At 50.5% G+C, this 24,460-nt stretch overlaps 1 protein-coding gene across 1 annotated transcript in view; it reads left to right on the top strand.

Annotated features, from left to right (window-relative positions):
* Positions 1-22,381, top strand: part of tbx16 (T-box transcription factor 16) — a 265,763-nt gene extending 243,382 nt beyond the window's left edge. The window contains exons 6-10 of the mRNA XM_070888311.1: positions 5,607-5,677; positions 11,654-11,802; positions 13,900-14,110; positions 21,671-22,043; positions 22,163-22,381. Coding sequence (XP_070744412.1) covers positions 5,607-5,677; positions 11,654-11,802; positions 13,900-14,110; positions 21,671-22,043; positions 22,163-22,381 — 1,023 coding nt within the window. The remainder of the gene's footprint in view (positions 1-5,606; positions 5,678-11,653; positions 11,803-13,899; positions 14,111-21,670; positions 22,044-22,162) is intronic.
* The last annotated feature ends 2,079 nt before the right edge of the window (positions 22,382-24,460 follow it).

Below are 24,460 nucleotides of genomic sequence, written 5' to 3'. Positions count from 1 at the left end.
GACCCATCACACTGACCCCGTCACACTAACCTTTGACACTTGAGCCTGTCACACTGACCCATCACACTGTCCTTTGACACTGACCCTGTCACACTGACCCCATCACACTGACCTTTGACACTGACCACTTCACACTGACCTTTGACACTGACCACTTCACACTGACCCGGTCACACTGACTCCAGTCACACTGACCCCATCGCACTGACCTTTGACACTGATCACTTCACACTGACCCGTTCATACTGATCCCATCATACTGACCCATCACACTGACCCCATCATACTGACCCATCACACTGACCACTTCACACAGACCCGTTCACACTGACCCCATCATACTGACCCGTCACACTGACCCCCCGTTACACTGACACCCCATCACACCGACCCTGTCACACTGACCCGTCACACTGACCTATCACACTGACCCGTTCACACTGACCCCATCATACTGACCCGTCACACTGACCCCCCGTCACACTGACACCCCGTCACACCGACCCTGTCACACTGACCCGTCACACTGACCTATCACACTGAATCCATCACACTGACCCCCCTCACACTGACCCATCAAACTGACCCGTCGCACTGACCCCGTCACACTGACCCGCTGTCACACTGACCCGTCACACTGACCCATCACACTGAATCCATCACACTGACCCCCCTCACACTGACCCATCAAACTGACCCGTCGCACTGACCCCGTCACACTGACCCGCTGTCACACTGACCCTGTCACACTGACCCCCTCACAGTGACACTTCACACTGACCCCGTCACACTGACCTTTGACACTGACCCCATCACACTGACCTTTGACACTGACCTCATCACACTGACCCTGTCACACTGAGCTTTGACACTGACCCCGTCATACTGACCCCATCATAATGATCACCCGTCACACTGATCCCGTCACTCTGACCCCCCCCGTCACACTGACCCGCACGTCACGCTGACCCGTCACACTGACCCTTCACACTGACCCCATCACACTGACGCCATCACACTGACCCCGTCATACTGACCCGGGCACACTGACCCGTCACACTGACACCCTGTCACACTGACCCATCACACTGACCCGACCCCCATCACACTGACCCGTCACACTGACCCCATTCACACTGACCCCATCAGAATGACCTTTGACACTGACCACTTCACACTGACCCAGTCACACTGACCACAGTCACACTGACGCCGTCATACTGATCTGTCACACTGACCTCATCATACTGACCACTTCACACTGACCCGGTCACACTGACCTTTGGCACTGACCACTTCACACTGACCTGTCACTCTGACCTTTGACACTGACCCCGTCACACTGATCCCCATCACACTGACCCCGTCACACTGACCTTTGACACTGACCCTATCACACTGACCCCGTCACACTGACCTTTGACACCGACCCGCCACACTGACCCGGTCACACTGACCCCAGTCACACTGACCCCATCACACCGACCTTTGACACTGACCACTTCACACTGACCCATTCACACTGACCCATCATACTGACCACCTCCCCATCACACTGACCCTGTCACACTGACCCGTTCAGTATGGCCCAGTCACACTGACCGCATAACACTGACCTTTGACACTGACCACTTCACAGTGAAGAGGTCACACTGACCCCGTCACACTGACCCGGTCACACTGACCATCACACTGACCCAGTCACACTGACCCGTCACAATGACCTTTGACACTGACACCGTCACACTGACCCCGTCATAATGATCACCCGTCACACTGACCTCGTCACTCTGAACTCCCGTCACACTGACCTTGTCACACTGACCCCGTCACACTGATCCACACGTCACGCTGACCCCCTTCACACTGACCTTTGACACTGACCCCATCACACTGACCCCATCACACTGACCCCGTCACACTGACCCGTCACACTGACCCCGTTTCACAGACCTTTGACACTGATCCTGTCATACTGCTCCGTCACACTTAATCACTTCACACTGACCCCATCACACTGACCTTTGACACTGACCCCCGTCACACTGAACTTTGACACTGAGCCGTCACACTGACCTTTAACACTGACCACTTCACACTGACCCGGTCACACTGACCCATCACACTGACCCCGTCATACTGACCTTTGACACTGACCACTTCACACTGACCCGTCACTCTGACCTTTGACACTGACCCCGTCACACTGATCCCCATCACACTGATCCGTCACACTGACCCCGTCGCACTGTCCCCGTCACACTGACCTTTGACACTTGAGACCGTCACACTGACCCCGTCACACTGACCTTTGCTACTGACCCTGTCACACTGACCCCCGTCACACTGACCTTTGACACTGACCCGTCACACTGACCCGGTCACACTGAGCCCAGTCACACTGACCCCATCACACCGACCTTTGACACTGACCACTTCACACTGACCCATTCACACTGACCCCATCATACTGACCCGTCACACTGACCCCCCCCCAATCACACTGACCCTGTCACACTGACCCTTCACACTGACCCGTTCAGTCTGGCCCAGTCACACTGACCGCATAACACTGATCTTTGACACTGACCACTTCACAGTGACGAGGTCACACTGACCCCATCATACTGACCCCGTCACACTGACCGTCACCACTGACCCCTGTCACACTGACCCGTCACACTGACCCAGTCACACTGACCCGTCACAATGACCTTTGACACTGACCCCGTCACACTGACCACGTCATACTGATCCCCGTCATTCTGACCCATCACACTGACCTTTGACACTGACCCCGTCACACTGACCCCGTCATAATGATCACCCGTCACACTGACCCTGTCACTCTGACCCCCCGTCACATTGACCTTGTCACACTGACCCCGTCACACTGACCCCGTCACACTGACCCCATCACACTGACCCGTCACACTGACCCCCATCACTCTGACCCCTGTCACACTGACACATCACACTGACCTGGCACACTGACCCCGTCACACTGACCCTGTCACTCTGAACCTTCAAACTGATCCCCATCGCACTGACCTGTCATGCTGACCCATCACACTGACCCATCAACACTGACTCCATCACACTGACCCTGTCACACTGACCCCGTCACACTGACCTGTCACTCTGACCTCTCACACTGACCCCCGTCACTCTGACCACTTCACACTGACCCCGTCACACTGACCGCATTCACACTGACGGCGTCACACTGACCTTTGATACTGACCCCGTCACGCTGACCTTTGACACTGACCCCGCCAGACTAACCTGTCACTCTGACCTTTGACACTGACCCGGTCACACTGACCCGTCATTCTGACCTTTGACACTGACCTCGTCACACTGACCCCTGTCACACTGACCCCGTCGCACTGACCCATCACACTGACCTTTGACACTTGAGCCCATCACACTGACCCATCACACTGACCTTTGACACTGACCCCGTCACAATGACCCCATCACATTGACCTTTGACACTGACCACTTCACACTGACCCGGTCACACTGACCCCAATCACACAGACCCCGACACACTGACCCCATCACACTGACCTTTGACACCGACCACTTCACACTGTCCCATTCACACTGACCCCATCATACTGACCCGTCACACTGACCCCATCATACTGACCACTTCGCACTGACCCGTTCACACTGACCCCATCATACTGACCCCATCACACTGACCCCATCACACTGACCTTTGACACTGACCACTTTGCACTGACCCAGTCATACTGACCCCATCATACTGACCCCATCACACTGACCACTTTACACTGACGTTCAGTCTGGCCCAGTCACACTGACCCCGTCACACTGACTGCATAACACTGACCACTTCACAGTGACGAGGTCACACTGACCCCACCATACTGACCCCGTCACACTGACCCCGTCACACTGACCGTCACCACTGACCCCTGTCACACTGACCCCATCACACTGACCCATTCACACTGACCCATCACAATGATCTTTGACACTGGCCCCGTCACACTGACCACGTTATACTGATCACCCATCACACTGACCCCGTCACACTGACCCCGTCACACTGACCCCCGTCACACTGAGCCCCTCACACCGAGCCCCTCACAGTGACCCGTCACACTGGCCCCGTCACACTGACACCCATCCCTCTGACCCCATCACAAAGTTCTGTCACACTGACCCATTACACTGACCCCGTCACACTGACCCTGTCACACTGACCCTGTCACACTGATCCATCACACTGACCTTTGACACTGAGCCCGTCACACTGACCTTTGACACTGACCCCGTGACATTGACCCCCGTCACACTGATCTATGACACTGACCCTGTCACACTGACCTTTGACACTGACCACTCAACACTGACCCGGTCACACTGCCCCATCAGACTGACCCCATCACACTGACCCCATCACACTGACCCATCACATTGATCCCTGTCACATTGACTACGTCATACTGACCCGTCACACTGACCCTGTCACACTGACTTTGTCACTGACCACTCAACACTGACCCGGTCATACTGCCCCATCAAACTGACCCCATCACACTGACCCCATCACACTGATCCTTGTCACACTGACCCAGTCACACTGACCTTTGACACTGGCCCCGTCACACTGACCCGTCACTCTGATCCCATCACACTGACCCCGTCACATTGACCCATTACACTGACCCCGTCACACTGATCCCCATCACACTGACCCCGTCACGCTGACCCCGTCACACTGACCCCATCACACGGACCCATCACACTGACCCCATTCACGCTGACCCCGTCACACTGACCTGTCACTCTGACCTTTGACACTGAACCTGTCACACTGACCTGTCACACTGACCTTTGACACTGACCCCGTCACACTGACCCATCACACTGACCCCGTCATTCTGACCCTGTCACACTGACCTTTGACACTGACACCGTCACACTGACCTTTGACACTGACCACATCACACTGACCCCGTCAGACTGACCCATCACACCAACCCCGTCACACTGACCCCCTTCACTCTGACCCCATCACACTGACCTGTCACATTGACCCGGTTACTCTGACCGTCACACTGACCCCCTCACACTGACCCCGTCCCTCTGACCCATCAAACTGACCCCGTCACACTGACCTTTGACACTGACCCCGTCACAATGACCCCGTCACTCTGACCCCGTCACAATGACCTTTGACACTGACCCTGTCACTCTGACTCTGTCACACTGACCCATCACACTGATCCACGTCACATTGACACCGTCACACTGACCCCGTCAGACTGATCCACATCACACTGACACCGTCACTCTGACCCCGTCACACTGACCCGTCACAATGACCTTTGACACTGACCCCGTCACACTGACCCCGTCACTCTGACTCTGTCACACTGACCCATCACACTGACACCGTCACACTGACCCCGTCAGACTGATCCACATCACACTGACACCGTCACACTGACCCCTTCACACTGACCCCCTGTCACACTGACCCGTCACTCACGGCACGGTTTCACAGGACTATCAGCTTATACTGTGTGAATGCAAATAACTGACTCCGTTATTCAACATCATTCCAGATTACAAAACTTAAGATTGACCATAATCCATTTGCCAAAGGATTTAGAGAGGTCGGATTAAACAATAAAAGGTAAGTTAATATCATATATTATGTTTGTCGTGTATTTTATGTGCCACGTACTGTCGGTGACCAGAACCTTCGTTAAAGAGGTAGCTTTTAAGGAGCATCTTAAAGGAGGAGAGAAAGGCGGAGAGGTTTAGTGAGGAAAATCCAGAGTTTCAGACGTCAACGGCTGAAGGCACAGCTGCCAATGGTGGGGTGAAGGAAATAGGGGGGTGCATGGAGTTGGAGGATCGTTGACATCTGGGGGCTTGTGGGGCTGGAGGAGATTACAGAGATAGGGAGGGGCAAGGCCAGGGAGGATTTGACAAAACGTGTGAGAATTTAAAATCGAGACATTGCTTAACCGGGTGCCAATGTAGGTCAACAAGCACAGGGGTGATGGCTGAGTGGGACTTGGTGCGAGTTAAGACACGGGCTGCCGGTTACGTTGAGCTTAACGTTACAGAAGGGGGAAGACAGGAGGCCAGCCCGGAGTGTTGGAACAATCAAGTCTTGAATAAAGAGTCAGACTACATACTGTAAGCTCAAAATAAGTGTGACCGTTGTCCTTTATTACAGATCCAGAGTGCCTCTCCAGCCTGTGAGGCCTCCTTATATATAGGTGCTCTCAAGGGATTGTGGGATCCCTTGGGACTCCTGGGGATAAGTACCCTGGTGGTTAAATATGGTATTTACAGGTTTACATACATAACAACACTCCTCCCCACCCCACCCCGCCCCCAAAGTCAATAATGTAACTATTTACAATGTGAGTCGATCTGGGGCCTTCCTTTCTCTGATTGATCATCTCAGTACCAATGTTGGTTTTGGTGAGTTGTTTGTTGGGCCCTCGCTGGGCTGCTGTGCAGCTGGCCTTGCTGGGCTGCTGGGTGTGGTGAGTCCTGCTGGGCTGCTGCAGGTGATGGGTTCTGCTTCGTGGTCAACTGCTGGGTCGGTTGCCACTTGTGAGTGTGTTGGGGGGGTCAAAAAAGGTAAAATCTATTGTGGGTTGTTCTGGATAGTCCGTAAATCTGAGTTTGGTTTGGTCCAAGTGTTTCCTGCAGGTGAGTCCATTTGCGAGTTTGACCAGAAACACCCTGCTCCCCTCTTTGGCCAAAACAGTACCAGCAATCCATTTGGGACCTTGTCCATAGTTCAACACAAATACAGGATCATTTACTTCAATTTCGCGTGACACATTTGCGCAATCATGATATGTACTTTGTTGAAACCGCCTGCTCTCTACCTGTTCGTGTAGATCAGGGTGAACTAACGAGAGCCTTGTCTTAAGTGCCCTTTTCATGAGCAGTTCAGCGGGGGGAACCCCAGTGAGTGAGTGAGGTCTTGTGCGGTAACTAAGCAGGACTCGGGATAGGTGAGTCTGCAGTGAGCCTTCAGTTACCCTTTTCAAGCTCTGCTTGATTGTTTGAACTGCTCGTTCAGCCTGACCGTTGGACGCTGGTTTAAATGGGGCAGACGTGACATGTTTGACCCCATTGCGGGTCATGAACTCCTTGAATTTGGCACTGGTAAAGCACGGCCCATTGTCACTCACAAGGACATCAGGTAGGCTGTGCGTGGCAAACATGGCCCATAGGCTTTCAATGGTGGCAGCGGATGTACTTGCCGACATTATCGCATATTCAATCCATTTGGAGTACGCATCTACAACCACTAAAAGCATTTTTCCCAAGAATGGCCTGCATAGTCGGCATGAACCCTAGACCACGGTTTGGAGGGCCAAGACCATAAACTTAGTGGCGCCTCCCTGGAGTCATTGCTTAACTGGGAACATGTATTACATTTGTGAACACAGGACTCTAAGTCTGCATCGATACCGGGCCACCACATGTGGGATCTGGCTATTGCTTTCAGCATTACAATGCCTGAGTGGGTACTGTGGAGATCACTAATGAAAGTATCCCCGCCTTTTTTTGGCACAACTACCCGATTACCCCATAGGAGGCAGTCCGCCTGTATAGATATTTCATCTTTGCGCCACTGGTACGGCTTTATTTTTTCCTGCATCTCTAACGGGACATGAGACCAACTCCCGTGGAGCACACAGTTTACTAAGGACAGTCAGGAGTCCTGGCTCGTCCAGGTTCTAATCTGTCGGGCGGTAACACTCTCGAATGCTCCCATTACTATAAGCGGTGGTGGGCAATGGCAGCCTACTGAGAGCATCGGCACAGTTTTCTGGCCCTGGCCTGTGGTGGATGGCGTAGTTGTATGCGGACAATGTGAGCGGCATCTCTGGATGCGGGCTAATGCATTCGTGTTTATCCCCTTATTTTCAGAAAAGAGGGATATAAATGGCTTATGGTCGGTTTCCAATTCAAATTTGAGCCCGAAAAGATATTGATGCATTTTCTTTACCCCGTAAACAAACGCTAATGCTTCTTTTTCGATCATACTGTAGACCCTCTCGGCCTTAGACAGACTTCTGGATGCATAAGCAACCAGTTGCAATTTCCCAGATTCATTAGCTTGTTGCAATACATACCCGACCCCGTATGATGACGCATCACATGCTAGTACCAAACGTTTACATGGATCGTACAACACAAGCAATTTGTTTGAACATAACAGCTTCCAAGCTTTCTCAAAAGCATTTTCTTGGCTTTTACCCCATACCCATTCATCTGCTTTATGCAGTAAAGAGTGCAGGGGTTTTAACAGTGTGCTAAGACCCGGTAAGAAATGACCAAAATAGTTCAGGAACGACCGCAGCTCCGTCACGTTCTGTGGTCTTGGTGCGTTCTTGATTGCCTCCGTCTTCGAATCGGTGGGCCTGATGCCATCCGTCATGATTCTTCTCCCCAGGAATTCCACTTCAGGCGCCAGGAAAACGCACTTCGAGCGTTTTAGCCTGAGCCCCACACGATTAAGCTGGCTAAGGATCTCCTCCAGGTTCTGCAGGTGCTCGACGGTGTCCCGACCTGTAACCAATATGTCGTCCTGGAAGACCACGGTGCGCGGGACCGACTTCAGAAAGCTTTCCATGTTCCTCTGGAATATCGCCACGGCCGATCGAATCCCAAATGGGCATCTGTTGTAACTGAAGAGACCTTTGTGTGTGTTGATGCAGGTGAGGCCTTTCGAAGATTCCTCCAGCTCCTGCGTCATGTAGGCCGAGGTCAAGTCCAGCTTGGTGAACGTTTTCCCTCCCGCCAGCGTCGCAAATAGGTCGTCTGCCTTTGGTAGTGGGTATTGATCCTCAAGTGAGAAACGATTGATAGTTACTTTGTAATCACCACAGATTCTGATGGTTCCACGTCCTAGAAATAGTGGATGCATTGGTGATCATTTTCCAACAGCCTATTGACTCTGGATCAGTCCCTATGGACTGGAGGGTAGCAAATATAACACCACTTTTTAAAAAAGGAGGTAGAGAGAAAACGGGTAATTATAAACCGGTTAGCCTGACATCAGTAGTGGGGAAAATGTTGGAATCAATCATTAAGAATGAAATAGCAGCACATTTGGAAAGCAGTGACAGGATCGGACCAAGTCAGCATGGATTTATGAAAGGGAAATCGTGCTTGACAAATCTTCTGGAATTTTTTGAGGATGTAACTAGCAGAGTGACCAAGGGAGAACCAGTGGATGTGGTGTATTTGGACTTTCAAAAGGCTTTTGACAAGGTCCAGCACAAGAGATTGGTGTGCAAAATCAAAGCGCATGGTATTGGGGGTGATGTACTGACGTGGATAGAGAACTGGTTGGCAGACAGGAAGCAGAGAGTCGGGATAAACGGGTCCTTTTCAGAATGGCAGGCAGTGACTAGTGGAGTGCCGCAGGGCTCAGTGCTGGGACCCCATCTCTTTACAATATACATTAATGATTTGGATGAAGGAATTGAGTGTATTATCTCCAAGTTTGCAGATGACACTAAACTGGGTGGCAGTGTGAGCTGTGAGGAGGACGCTAAGAGGCTGCAGGGTGACTTGGACAGGTTAGGTGAGTGGGCAAATGCATGGCAGATGCAGTATAATGTGGATAAATGTGAGGTTATCCACTTTGGGGGCAAAAACACGAAGGCAGAATATTATCTGAATGGCGGCAGATTAGGAAAAAGGGGAGGTGCAACGAGGCCTGGGTGTCATGGTACATCAGTCATTGAAAGTTGGCATGCAGGTACAGCAGGCGGTGAAGAAGGCAAATGGTATGTTGGCCTTCATAGCTAGGGGATTTGAGTATAGGAGCAGGGAGGTCTTACTTACTGCAGTTGTACAGGGCCTTGGTGAGGCCTCACCTGGAATATTGTGTTCAGTTTTTGTCTCCTAATCTGAGGAAGGTCGTTCTTGCTATTGAGGGAGTGCAGCGAAGGTTCACCAGACTGATTCCCGGGATGGCTGGACTGACATATGAGGAGAGACTGGATCAACTGGGCCTTTATTCACTGGAGTTTAGAAGGATGAGAGGGGATCTCATAGAAACATATAAGAGTCTGATGGAACAGGACAAGTTAGATGCGGGAAGAATGTTCCCGTTGTTGGGGAAGTCTAGGACCAGGGGATACAGTCTTAGGATAAGGGGTAGGCCATTTAGGACTGAGATGAGGGGAAACTTCATCACTCAGAGAGTTGTTAACCTGTGGAATTCCCTGCCGCAGAGAGTTGTTGATGCCAGTTCATTGGATATATTCAAGAGGGAGTTAGTTATGCCCTTACGGCTAGGGGGATCAAGGGGTATGGAGAGAAAGCAGGAAAGGAGTACTGAGGGAATGATCAGCCATGATCTTATTGAATAACGGTACAGGCTCGAAGGGTCGAATGGCCTACTCCTGCACCTATTTTCTGTGTTTCCCATGTCCCTTGAGGACTGGAACAATCGGACTGGCCCACTCATTGAATTCGATCGGCGAAATGATGCCCTCTCGTTGCAGCCTGTCCAGCTCGATCTCCACCCTCTCTCTCATCATGTAAGGTACCGCTCTCACCTTGTGATGGATGGGTCGCGCCCCCGGAATCAAATGGATCTGCACTTTTCCTCCTTTGAACTTTCCAATGCCTGGTTTGAACAGTGAGGGGAACTTGCTTAGGACCTGGGCACGAGGTGTCATCAACAGATGAAAGTGCTCGGACGTCATCCCAGTTCCAGCGTATCTTTCCCAGCCAGCTCCTGCCGAACAGCGTGGGGTCATCGCCCGGTACCACCCAGAGAGGTAACTTGTGCACCGCTCCATCGTAGGAGACCTTTACGGTAGCACTGACAATTATGGGAATCAGTTCCTTTGTGTACGTTCTCAGTTTAGTATGAATGGGAGTCAGGACTGGCCTTGAAGACTTGTTGCACCACAACTTATCAAAAGTCTTTTTGCTCATTATGGACTGGCTTGCGCCTGTGTCCAGCTCCATGGACACCGGGAGTCCATTTAATTCAACCTTCAGCATTATCGAGGGACACTTTGCGGTAAATAAGTGCACCCCATTTACCTCTGCCTCCTCAGTCTGAGGCTCTGGTTCGTCGTGATCCACCGTGGATCTGTCCTCCTCTGCAACATGATGGTTTGCAGGATTAGCAGGGTTTGCAGCTCGCCTGCACATGCGTTGGAGGTGTCCCATTGTTTCACAGCCCTTGCAAACGTATCCTTTGAAGCGGCATGAATGGAAACGATGATCACCTCCGCAGCGCCAACAAGGTGTTAATGGCTTTGTATTCACCACCCTTGATGGTGGACTCAGAGTCATCTGCGGATGTGCAGCTGCAGGTGTGTAAGTCCTGCCCTGTACATTTCGATTTGAAAACAACATTACTTTGTTCACAGTACTTGCAGCAGCACCCGTGTGCTGGGAAATTTGTTTGGTATTGTCACTGGTGGCGATAAACGCCTGGAGTATCGCTATGGCTTCACTCAAGGTTGGGGTCTCAACAGTCAAAAGTTTGCGAAGTATTACTTCATGGTTAGACATGGTATTTGCAGGTTTACATAGATGAGGGAAATCCAGGGGAAAAGAGGAAAACCCATCAATTAAATCTCACGTATTGATTTCACAGGGAACGGTTAGTGAGACCTCAATCATGCCAGAACTCCGCACTAAAAAGGAGAAGGATAGACCAGGCCAGCCCTGACCAGAGCAGCACAGACCTGGTGAGGCACGACCGAGACAGCACAGAGCCGGCCAGCCCTGACCAAAGCAACGATGGTGAGAGAGCGGGCTCTTCCATTATTGTTATTACACTTTTAAAGTGAGGAGATTAAGTCACACATTGGGGGGTGAGTGGGGCAGGAAAGTCAGTGGGGATTCAGGGTAATTGTGGAGGATTTGGGGTAATTGTGGGGATTCTGGGAATTCAGAGGATGCTGGGTAATTGTGGGGGATTCTGGGAATTCAAGGGATTCTGGGGATTACAGGGATTCTGGGGATGCTGGATAATTGTGGTGGATTTTGGGTACTTCAGGGGGATACTGGGTAATTGTGGGGGATTCTGGGTAACAAGGTTGTGAGAGTAATGCAAAGGATACTGGGAAATACAGGAGGGTTGACGGTAATACGGGGGATGGGGCAATATTGGGGTGGGTAATATAGGGGGTGGGGTAATACGGAAGGTGGGGCAATATGGGAGGTAATACAGGGGGTGGGTAATACAGGGGTCGGGGTAATACAGTGGTGGGGTAATACGGAGGATGGGGTATTAGTTGCAGAAGTTTTACAAGACTGCCAAGCACACCCTGGGGCCATTCTCAGGTAGCAGTCAGCAGGCTCCCATGGGTTGCGGCTGGGCCCCCCAGCAGTATTTATTCCCTCCCCTGCCTGTTCCCTCTCGTGCAAGGCCCGACCAGGAGGCAGGCTCGTGTGGTGGTGCCCCAACCTTAGAGATAGCCCAGGACACCAAAACAGGCATCAGTCCAGCGTGGACTTGCCGAGTGTGCTTCGAGGCAGAGGGGTCGGTAACACCCACTCCCCTGTGTAGCCATTGGGCGGGGGAGGGGGAACCTGGCCCCCAACTCTAATGTATGCACCGGTGAGAATGCTCACAGGTTTGTAGAGCTGTTGAAATTGACCCCCGTCCAGATGGAATTCCTCATCGGCGCCAAGCCCCGAAACCTCCCTCGGGAGCCGGCGCCTCACAATTTGAGCCTCCTCCAGGAAATCCCCTCCATACCTTTCAGTTCTGCGCGGAGGGGATTCCTGTACAGGCTGCTCTTGTGCACTCTCCACTTTGCCATCCTCGTCTGCCCTCCGGACACGCCATGGCGCACCATCTTGCCGTCCGAAGGAGACGGGGGTCCCCAATGGAGTGTTCTCTACGCGGGAGTCCTCCCTCTATTTATTGGGGACTTGGCCTGGAGGGTGGTGCATGGAGCAGTCCCATGTAATAAGTTCTTAAATCGGTTCACGGGCTCCCAGCCGCCTGCAATTTCTGCGGTCTAGAGGAGTCCATGTTCCATGTGTATGTGGAATGTGTGAGGTTGCAGCCCCTCTTCCATTATTTGAAATCCTCAAATTCTGGTTGCACTTCAATCCCACGCTCCTGATCTTTGGGCACCCTGTTCGGAGGGGAGTGGGCAGATCAGAAGGCCTCCTCATAGGAGTGCTCCTGGGAATGGCCAGGGGGGCCATCAGTCGGTCCAGACAGCAGGCGGTTGTTCAGCCCGACTGCCTGCCTCTCTTCCACGGTTACATCCAAGCCAGGGTGTCCCTGGAGATGGAGCACGCGGTGTCCACCGGTACGCTCGCGGCCTTCCGCGAGAGATGGGCGCCAGAGGGACTGGAGTGCATCATCACCCCTGGCAACCAAATTTTAATTTGATCATTTAATGTCCAAAGTTTAATTTGCTTATTTGTCAGTTTTTAATGCCCTTTAATAAGGGGGGATTTGATCTACAGATAAACCAAAATAGTTGTTGAGCTGTTGAGTTGTGAGTGGCTTAGCCAGTCACGTGATGTTCACAAGACTCAATAAAACTCCAGCCAGTTGGGTTTGGGGGAATCCACGAAAAGGCAGGTGGTTGTGAGCCTGGTGGATGAACTGGTAATGTGTAATGTGATTGTTAAACCTTTGCTAATAAACCACTAGTTCTTAATAGCAAAGTGTTGCTACGAATTCTTAAGCAAAGAACCCAGGAAGCAAATATAGTACTGCCAACGTTCCTACAAGGGCTGGGTCATTTCTGTTATTCCCCCAGATACTTTGGCTGGAAACAATAACGCCAACTATCTCAGCGAGATCACCAGTCACAGGGCCCATCGTGTGTTCCTTCTCATTTCACTGATTTCTCAATGTCACAATGAACCTAGATCCGGGAAAGTCCTGTGGGGAAGGGAGCAAAACGGGAATGACCGGAGATCAGGAGAACACGGCCTTCAGTGAGCAGCCTGCCCGGTGGTACTTACAGCAGGAACCCGAGCAAAAGGACTGCCCAGCGCCCAACAGCGCATCTCGTTCCAGAGGAGAGGATGGTGCCTGCACAGCCGAACAGCCCACCTCTGTCCCATTTCTGTTATACAGGTAGGGTAAGACTGGAAAAACACCAGGAGTTGCTGCTCCCTGTGGGTAAAGTCAATGGGGAACTTTGCCAAAAATGCCAGTGCGTTGAAGGTTCAGTCTGTGGTGCTTGTTAGTGAGAAATCCAGGTGCTACAAGTTAAGATTTTCTCAGGCACAATTCCATGAGTGGTCTGAGTACCTTATGTCCAGAAGTGCGCCGCTACTGCCCAACTGTTTGATAGTGTAACCCAGGGAGTTATTTTATCATCATCATCATTGGCGGCCCCTCGAACAAGGATGACTTGCTTCCACATGTGTTCACAGTTGTTTCAATGAAGGACCTGATGTTCCAGTCCTGAACTCCAATTGACGGGGTGGAAGATGCCTGTGCGTGGATTTTTAAAAATGTGATATATTCACAGAGCACACCACACACAGCTCCTAACATGGCAGGCAGCTCTGTCGGAAGCTTCCGGAACAGCCTGGTTCTGTTTATTATTAACTCTGCAGTTGCAATACACAATACGTCCATATCCACAGTATGGAGCTACAAATATTACAAGCTTACAGATATTACACTTCTCCCTCCTTAATGAAGAAGTTATTATAACAAACATCATACATAACTTTCATTTTTATACATAACACAGGATATAGACTTATTTTTTTCCATAATTACAAATTTAGCTTTACCACTTCTTTTCTGTTTCGAAGAGGATACCTTCGCTCTCGAACAGAACCTTACAAACATGGTGTCGAATTTAAACTCATTCTAGCCTCATCCTGAGGAACGTTTTCCTCCATGGAATTTCCTTGATTTTCATTTGAACTCACTATAACTTCAGGCTCTTTGTTTTCCTGACTCGGACTCAGACTTTCATTCTGATTCTCTCCTGGATTTGTTTCCAGTACATTGGATTTAGGATTTGCTACTGGTGTATCAAAACTATCTGATGAGTCAGAAATAATTGAATCATTCCCACCTTCAACTCCTTCCATGTCTGTCGGTAAGATATGATCAATATGAACAAACCTAACCTGTCCATTATCAAACATCTTGACCAAATATGTGCGAGGATCACATATCTTCACCACTATTCCTAGTAACCACTTTAACCATTTATGGTGATGGTTCTTCACTCTCACCTTCTGATTTAATTTCACACTTCTCTCTTTTACTCTCCCTCTATCATGATTCTCTTTCTGTCTTCATTGTGTCTCTTCTACGGACTGTGCCAAATTTGGTTTTAACAACGAGAATCTGGTTCGTGGCTGTCGTTTAAGAAACAACTCTGCTGGTGTTCTACCAGTAGTTGTATGAGGAGTATTACGATACGTCATTAGAAAATTAGCCAATTTGTGATCCAATGACAACTGTCATTTCCTTGGATTTGGATCTAACATTTGTTTTATGAGGGCACATTTTACAATTTGTACTGTGCGCTCTGCTGCACCATTCGAAGCAGGATGGTATGGTGGAACCTTGGTATGTTTCACACCATTTTTGCTCATGAACTATGCAAATTCTTCTGAACAAAATTGTGGTCCATTATCCGAAACAATTTCTTCTGGGAGGCCAAATGAAGAAAATAATCTTCGTAAAATGTCCAATGTTTTACTTGTTGTTATTTTCCACATTGGAAGCACCTCGACCCACTTCGAATGGCTATCAATCACAATGAACAATTGTTGTCCTTCTAACTCAGCAAAATCAATATGTAGTCTTTGCCACACCCTGGGAGGCCATTTCCATGGCTGTAATGGTACTGGTGGGGGTTGCTTGCTTACCGATTGACATGTCGTATACTGACTCATGATGTACTCTATATCTTTATCAAGACCTGACCACCATAAGTAACTGCGTTCAAAACTCTTGGTCAAGCACATTGCCCAGGTGCTGGTCATGGAGGTCTCCTAATAATTTGGACCTGAATTTATTTGGTATAACCACTCTTGCACCCCACATGATACAATCTTTATCGACTGATAATTAATTCCTACGAATGAAGAATGGATGTGTATCTTTGTCTGTCACCTGGTTTGGCCATCCAATTGCAATATACTCATACACCTTTGACATCACTGGGTCACGTTTGGTTGCTCTACCAATCTCTTCAGCTGTGACTGGCAGTTCATCAATGTATGAAAAATAAAACACTGTTTCCCTATCCGGTGTAACTTGTGATAGGGAAGGCAATCTAGACATTGCATCAGCATTACTGTGATCGGCTCATTGTCGGTATTCAATATCATATATATCTGCTGACAAAATCAAAGCCCATCTCTGCATTCGGGCTGCAGCTAATGTTGGAACTGGGAACTTTGGATGGAGGATTGCTATTAGGGGCTTATGGTCCGTAACGATGGTAAACTTACGACCATACAAGTATTTGTGGAACTTCTTGACCCCAAAAATTAATGCCAAAGCTTCCCTTTCAATTTGCGCATAATACTCTCACTGGCACTGAGAGTGCGTGAAGCAAAAGCAATTGGTCGCTCCTCCCCACTACGTGATACATGAGAGATCACTGCCCCAACTCCATATGGAGAGGCATCACATGCTAGCTTAATCTCCTTAGATATGTCATAATGAACTAACATGGTGCTCTCTACCAATTTGCTTTTACACTCCTTGAATGCTGTATCGCATTCTTTTGACCATTTCCAAGGGACCTGTTTTTTCAAAAGTTCATTCAGTGGATATAATACTGTAGCCAAATTTGGTAGGAACTTCCCATAATAGTTCAAAAGACCCAAGAATGAACGAAGTTCAGTGACATTCCTGGGAGTGGGTGCATTTCTAATTGCATCCAATTTTTCCATGGTTGGATGTAAACCATCTTTGTCTACTCTGTACCCTAAGTACTCCACTGAGTTTTGAAATAACTCACACTTACGAGCAGACACTCGTACTCTGTGCTTCTCAAGCCGTTTGAGGACTTCATTCAATATGTTATTATGAATTTGCCTATTTGGTGCTGAAATTAGTATGTCATCCAAATAACATACTACCCCTTCAATACCTTGCAAAATCTGGTTCATCACCCCTTGGAATATGGCAGGGGCGGAAGACACTCCAAACGGTAGATTATTAAATTGATATAGGCCTAGATGAGTATTTATAGTCAAACATGACTTGGACTCCTCATTTAGTTCAAGCTGTAAGTAGGCATTCATAAGATCCAGTTTTGAGAAGATCTGACCACCTGTCAGTGTTGTGAACAAATCTTCTATATTCGGCAATGTATTGGGGACATTACCCTCTAGAACCTGGTTTACGGTTACTTTATAATCATCACACAATCTTACCTTACCATCGGACTTAGGTACAACAACAATGAGTGTAGCCCAATTACATCGATCTATCTTACAAATAATGTTCTCAGTCTCTAGTCTTTTTAGTTCTTGCTCAACTTTCTCTTGAGTGCATATGGTACGGAATGTGGCTTGCAGTAAACTGATCTAATGTCCTTTTATACCCTGACACTCGCCTTGAAGCCTTGTATCGGACTGGTCGTTTCGCAGAACACCTTTGGATACTTCTTGATAACCTCATCCGTTGATGAAAATCTCGCTTCCACATGGAAAACCTCACTCCAATCCAGCTTCAGTGAGCTCAACCAATTTCTTCCTAGTAAAGCAGGCTTGTCTCCTTTCACTACTATTAGAGGCAAGTTCTGAAATTGATCCTTGTATTTCACTGGTATGGTGATACGACCTACCACAGGAATTTTCTCTCCCGAGTAGTCTCGCAGCTCTATCTTGGATTTCTCCAATGGGAAATCACGCAATTTGTCAAGGTATAGCGACTCCGGTACTACACTCATGGATGCATCAGTGTCGATTTCCATTGGTATCTTGAATCCCGCAACAGCTATTTGGATTTTGATACTTTCCGAATCGCTGTCCGTTAACCTCGTGCTCCTGATGACGTGTAACTCTAACATCTCCTCGTCCTGTTGTTGTTCTTCCATGCTATGTAGTCTCTTGGGATTTCTACTCATAGCTTTGAACGCTGGTTTACCCTTCAGTCGGCATGCCTTCGCAAGATGCCCAGTCTTACTGCAGAAGAAACACTCTGCCTTCATGTATGGACAACTTTGAGCAATGTGTTGTCCCAGGCACCAATAGCACGACTTCGACGCTCTGTTAGAATTTCCAGTTTCTGAGACTTTGGGCCCCCACCGCCTTTTACTTTGAACCTGCAGGCGATTCACCTCGGTTGACTGACAAACATAATTATTATTTAATTCTCGGAATATTGTTCGGCCATACCCATCGACCTCGCTGTCTGACAAGCAATCTCAAAAGTCAAGTCATCCGTCGTCAATAACTTTCTTCTGATCGCATCATTTTTCACCCCACAAAAACGATCCCGTAATGCTCGGTTTTGAAAGTTTCCAAAATTACAGTGCATCGATAGCTTTTTTAATGCTACGATGTAATCACTGATACATTCATCAGTCTTTTGAGTCCAAATTCCAAAACGATAGCTTTCAGCAATTTCTAACAGTTTGGGGTTATAGTGCTGCTCCAGCTTCGTTAAAATCTCTTTAAGCGTTGTGTCCTTTGGCTTGTCAGGCACAAGCAGATTTACAAGGGTTTTGTATAATGCCGGACCTGCCTCCGATAAGACGATCGCTTTCTTATGTTCCAACACAGCCTGGTTCTGAACTGCATTGTCTCGAACTTCGATTATGTTATTTGCAGTGAAATACATTTCTAGCCGATCCACATACACTTTAAAACGTTCCCGGTCGTATCTATATTCACTCAAATGTCCCATTACACCTGCCATTTTAACCTCTAGCTGTTCACACCATGTGCTGTATTTTACCTCAGATTTTTGTAGCTTTTTCCAAAGACAGAAACTTCCAAAGTCTCTCTGTCGGCTGGCTGAAATCTTCACCAACAAAATTTCAGCTTTAAATCATCCGAAAAATCCCATCTCATTGCCAAATGTGATATATTCACAGAACACAGCACACACAGCTTCCTAACATGGTAGGCAGCTCTGTCGGAAGCTTCCAGATCAGCCTGGTTCGGTTTATTATTAACTCTGCAGTTGCAGTACACAATATGTCCACATCCACAGTGTGGAGCTACAAACATTACAAGCTTACAGACATTACATTAACGTGTGGTGACCATTGCACACCAACCACCACACGGGCTTGACAGAGCTAGGCCTTTATCCAGTAGCAAGGGTTAACCAGGACGACTGGAGACCAGCTCTGCTGCACGGACCTAGTGCGCGCACACATATCGCAGTGTGGGCAGGTCTGTGCTGCCCCTGGGCCCTCGCTTCTTCTGGGCCCCGTAACCTCATTCGCCGCACCTCCGCCACGATCTCTCGCTGCTCCACTGCCACAAACATTCGCCGAACCTCTGCCACGATCACGCATCAAATCTCAGCCATGATCCCTGATAGCTCCTCCACCCCGATCACTCGTCGCAAGTCCGCCACGACCTTCCCGCTCCTCTGCCTAGCCAATGCTCCTGCCCACGCTCCAAACAACGATCTGGGATAGACAGAAAGGAGCACACAGACCGTTCTAATCAAACTCGCTTAACTTCAAACCCCCCCCACCCTTGTGAATAATAAAAATGCCACACTACCCCACTTTAGTGGGCTAACTTATCTTTACCCGGTCTGCTGACTGGATCTGATCAGCTGTGGGCTGAAGTTGAGTGAGTTTTCCCTGACTAGGCCGGAGTCCCTTCCAGAAGACTAACCCGACTGACTGACTCCGAAAATGGGCTTGTGTAACTCCCGACCACAGCAAGTGAGTGGGCTCTCCCTCCAACTTACTTCCCATCGGGTGATTTGTCGCTCTGTCAATGAAACCAGCGACTTCCCTCCCTCCCGGACACCTCAGGCAGACGTTGTTTTCTGGGCTCCCAGTTAATCGGATCAGCCCAGCGATAATCGGTGTGGGTGTTTCTAGCAAGCCCGAGTCTCGATAACTATGTAAGCACATCTTCAATGCCCAGCTGATCAGCACAGATGTTGGGAATTCCCTCCGCATGGCTCCCACTCTACCCCCGGTAATGTTGCCGGAAGCCCCGTTTCCACGTGGCCAAGGGGTGCTTGGGAACCCTGAGGACAATCCCAACATTAATGTCTCAGTGGCTGCAGTGAGAGACAGACTTGCATTTATATAGCGCCTTTCACGACCACTGGAGGTCCCACTTTTGGAGTGTGGGACAACACAGCAGCCAATTTGCGCACAGCAAGCTCCCACAAACAGCAACGTGATAATGACCAGATAATCTGTTTTAGATGTTGATTGAGGGATAAATATTGGCCCAGGACACCGGGGATAACTCCCCTGCTCTTCTCTGAAATAGTGCCACGGGATCTTTTATGTCCTCCTGAGAGAGCAGACGTCTCATCTGAAAGACAGCACCTCCGACAACGCAGCACTCCCTCAGCACTGCACTGGAGTGTCGGCCTGGATTTGTGTGGAAAAATAATGGTCAAAAAGTCCTAAGACATGACATCACCCAGTGAGGGCCCATGATCCATGGTCCATGGTGCAGGAGACCACCCAGACTTCAGAGTAAAAAAGATGAGATACCTCAGGAAGTACTGGGGTAGGTGACACTAAACTTGAAGATCAGAGGAGGAAGTCTGAGGCAAATGGCATGAGGCTGTGATAAAATGATTTTGGATAATAGGGCGTGTAATGAGTTTTAATTTATATCAATGTGTGCTGTGGCTCAGTGGGTAGCACTGTCGCCTCTGTAGGTTGTGGGTTTGAGTCCCACTCCAGGAACTTGAGCTAATAATCCAGGCTGACACTCCAGTGCAGTGCTGAGGGAGCACTGCACTGTCGGAGGTGCCGTCTTTCGGATGAGACATTAAACCGAGGTCCAGTCTGCTCTCTCAGGTGGACCTAAAAGATCCCATCGTACTATTGTGAAGAAGAGCAGGGGAGTTATCCCCGGTTTCCAAGACAATATTTTTCCCTCAACTAACATCACTAAAACAGATTATCTGGTCATTATCACAATGCTGTGTGTGGAAGCTTGCTGTGCGCAAATTGGCTGCCGCGTTTCCCATATTACCAACATCCCCACTGACACCTGGGAGACCCTGGTCAAAGACCGCCCTAAGTGGAGGAAGTGCATCCGGGAAGGCGCTGAGCACCTCGAGTCTCATCGGCGAGAGCATGCAGAAATCAAGCGCAGGCAGCGGAAAGAGCTTGCGGCAAACCTGTCCCACCCACCCCTTCCCTCAACGACTATCTGTCCCACCTGTGACAGGGACTGTGGTTCTCGTATTGGACTGTTCAGCCACCTAAGGACTCATGTTAAGAGTGGAAGCAAGTCTTCCTCGATTCCGAGGGGCTGCCTATGATGGTGACAACAGTGACTACACTCCAAAAGTACTTCAGTGGCTGTAAAGCGCTTTGGGATGTCATGAAAGGCGCTATATAAATGAAAGTCTTTCCAGCTGTGGGGTGGGGACTCTGGTCTCTCTTCGGATGGGGTAAATGCCCAGTGGAGGAGCTCCGGGGGTGAATGATTGGGCTATTGATATTGAAGTGATATTGATATTCTGTTTCCTTTCCTCCAGCAGCAATGACCCGCAGCCACAGCCAGGGGTTGGTGCCCGGGCCCGTGCCTGCTGTGACGCCCGGCCTCCTGTGGGCGACGGTGCCGGAAGAGCCGGCCTGGATGCCAAAGCAGCGCCATCGATGGAGCCCTACGGCAGCTCGCTGCCCGCCTGCCGCCCGCCCCAGGACTACGCGGGCGTCTTCAACATGGCGGTCAGCGGCACCGGGAAGGTGGGGGCCGTCGGACACATCTACAGCCACCCCGCCGGCCCACCCAGCCCCTGGGGCCTCCCTGGGCAACAGCTCAACGAGTTCAACCCCGCCGGACATCCCCCACACCTCGCCCCCGACTACAGTGGCCACGGGGTGCACGGGTACCCGGCTGGCACCGGGGTGATGGAATGGAGCCCCTACCCACTATACCCTTACCCGTGTTGGTGAGAAGCACTGGACAGAGGGGTGGGGGGGAAGTGTTACCCCATTGTGTACTCTCTCACCTTCCCCCTTTGAAGGCACTGGCCCCGGTGTTCCACCAGCACCCAGCACCTTGCCCATCGTCTCGCCGTGCCAGCACCCAGCACCTTGCCCATCGTCTCGCCGTGCCAGCACCCAGCACCTTGCCCATCGTCTCGCCGTGCCAGCACCCAGCACCTTGCCCATCATCTCGCTGTGCCAGCGCCCAGCCAGGATTGGCACCTGCCTTTCAACAGCTGCTGTCCAGCCAGGGGTAACAGTCAAGGCAGCGGGCATCCTGACTCGCTGGGCCCTTCCTTTCCCCCGGCAGTGGTAAGGTCTATTGTAACAGCCTCCCCCCACCCTAACCACCATCACCCATCTTACCCACCATCACACACCCTACCCACACCTCCCCCACCATCACCCACCCTCCCACCCCCCCCCACCCTACCCACCATCACCCACTCCACCACCCCCCCCCCCCACCACCATCACCTCATTCGGCTCCGGCTGCGGTTCAAACGTTCCGCTCTGTACGGCCCCCCCCGCTCGCTGAGTAAACTCTCAGAGCCTCCGTGGAAGGAGCTCAGCCAATCACAGGCAGGGAGAGCCAGCTGGCAATGCTGCTTTCAAAAGGGCAGCGATTCATTTGCATATGTTAATGAGGATTTCGGGGAGTTTAACATACTTAAAAAAATTATTTCAAGTTACCTCCCCACCCGCCTCCCGCTCACCCCACCCTTGCCCTGGTGTAGGCTTAAACTGCACCAGACCAGGCAGTCCCAGGTTAAGAGTCCCTGACCTCAACTGCAACGTCCCAGGGTGCTCCAGGGCTAAAGGGGGAATAATGTGACCCAGGCTCTTGCCCCCGATCACCATCCAGTCACCTCCTCACTGGAAAGTGGACGAGGGCAGACATTGGACGAGAGCAGGATCTGATTGGGCTGATGTGCTTCCCCCATGGCTGAATAGCCCAGCTACTGGGGATGAGGTGCTGACCGTATTTGTGAGCTGTTTCGGGAGGGGGAGGGGGCCTGCTGAGGGACCTCGATGTTGATTCAAAACCACGAGGCAGTGGTTGGTGGGAATGAGGTCATCGCCCTGTGAGTGACACTGTGAACACGACTGGGGAGCTTTGGGGTAAAGCCCATTTCAAGGCAATTGTGTAGAACCTTCTAGACTGTTTAGTGTTCAGGAGGAGCTGCATGCACAACGGCAGAATCATGGGGGAGCAGCGCAAGGTTCCAGCATCTCACTGTACGCTGTACTATGCCCCCCTCCCGTCAAGGTGCATAGCTCCCACCCACAGTCAGCACGTGGCCCATGGTCTGCTCCAATGGCTGGCTGGATGATCCACCAGTTAATAGCCCAGTGATTGGACAGTCGCGATATTGTAGAGCCCCTCCCCCTTCATGGGGACCTGGAGACAGACAGCAGTCAAAGTGGGGTTGGGAATGGTGGGCTGTTACATAGGGCTGTGTATATGCAGGAAATTATTTAATCTTTATTTGTATATTTTATGGGCAATGTTGTTTATAGCTCTCCGCAGAGTACACGGAGTCTGCTGCAACACAACTCCACAATGGAATAAAGCTTTCCCTATTGCACAGTGTCTGTGTGTGTCACTGCGCGTCTGGTCTGGGTCTGTGTGTGTCTCTGTGTGTGTCTGTGTCTCTGTGTGTCTGTGTCTCTGTGTGTCTCTGTGTGTGTCTGTGCCTCTGTCTGGGCCTGTGTGTCTTGTCTAGGCCTGTGTGCCTGTTCTGGCTCTGTGTGTATGTGGGTCTGCTCCGATCCTGTGTGTGGGTCTGGTCTGGGCCTAACCTAACCCGTCCAGTGTGATCTGATGCGATCGGTTTATCTGCCTGAATGTACTGTCCATTGGAGGCCCGAGATTTCGCTCCTGGCCGACAAGGCAGCAGCGATACCTGCCTGGCCTGACCCATTTCCCTGTGATTGGGTTTGGTGTGGTGGGGAAATCACCCCTGCTTTCCCCACTCAGGTCCGGGGTTAGGATGGCAGGCAGCCGCGAGGTCATCGGGACTTGGTCTGCTTACTTAACGAGGGACCCGACCCAGCCTGCTGGATTCAGGCGGGTATTGGGCAGGATCCGTACACCCGCCTCTGTACCCCTGGACCACCCTCTGCACCCCTGGACCACCCTCTGCACCCCTGGACCACTCTCTGTACCCCTACACCATTCTCTGTACCCCTACACCACTCTCTGTACCCCCTACACCACCCTCTGTACCCCTGGACCACCCTCTGCACCCCTGGACCACCCTCTGTACCCCTACACCACTCTCTGTACCCCTACACCACTCTCTGTACCCCTGGACCACTCTCTGTACCCCCTA

The sequence above is a fragment of the Pristiophorus japonicus genome, chromosome 8 (assembly GCF_044704955.1).
Source record: "Pristiophorus japonicus isolate sPriJap1 chromosome 8, sPriJap1.hap1, whole genome shotgun sequence".
NCBI classification, from domain to species: domain Eukaryota; kingdom Metazoa; phylum Chordata; class Chondrichthyes; family Pristiophoridae; genus Pristiophorus; species Pristiophorus japonicus.
This window is presented reverse-complemented; position numbering and strand designations above follow the sequence as displayed.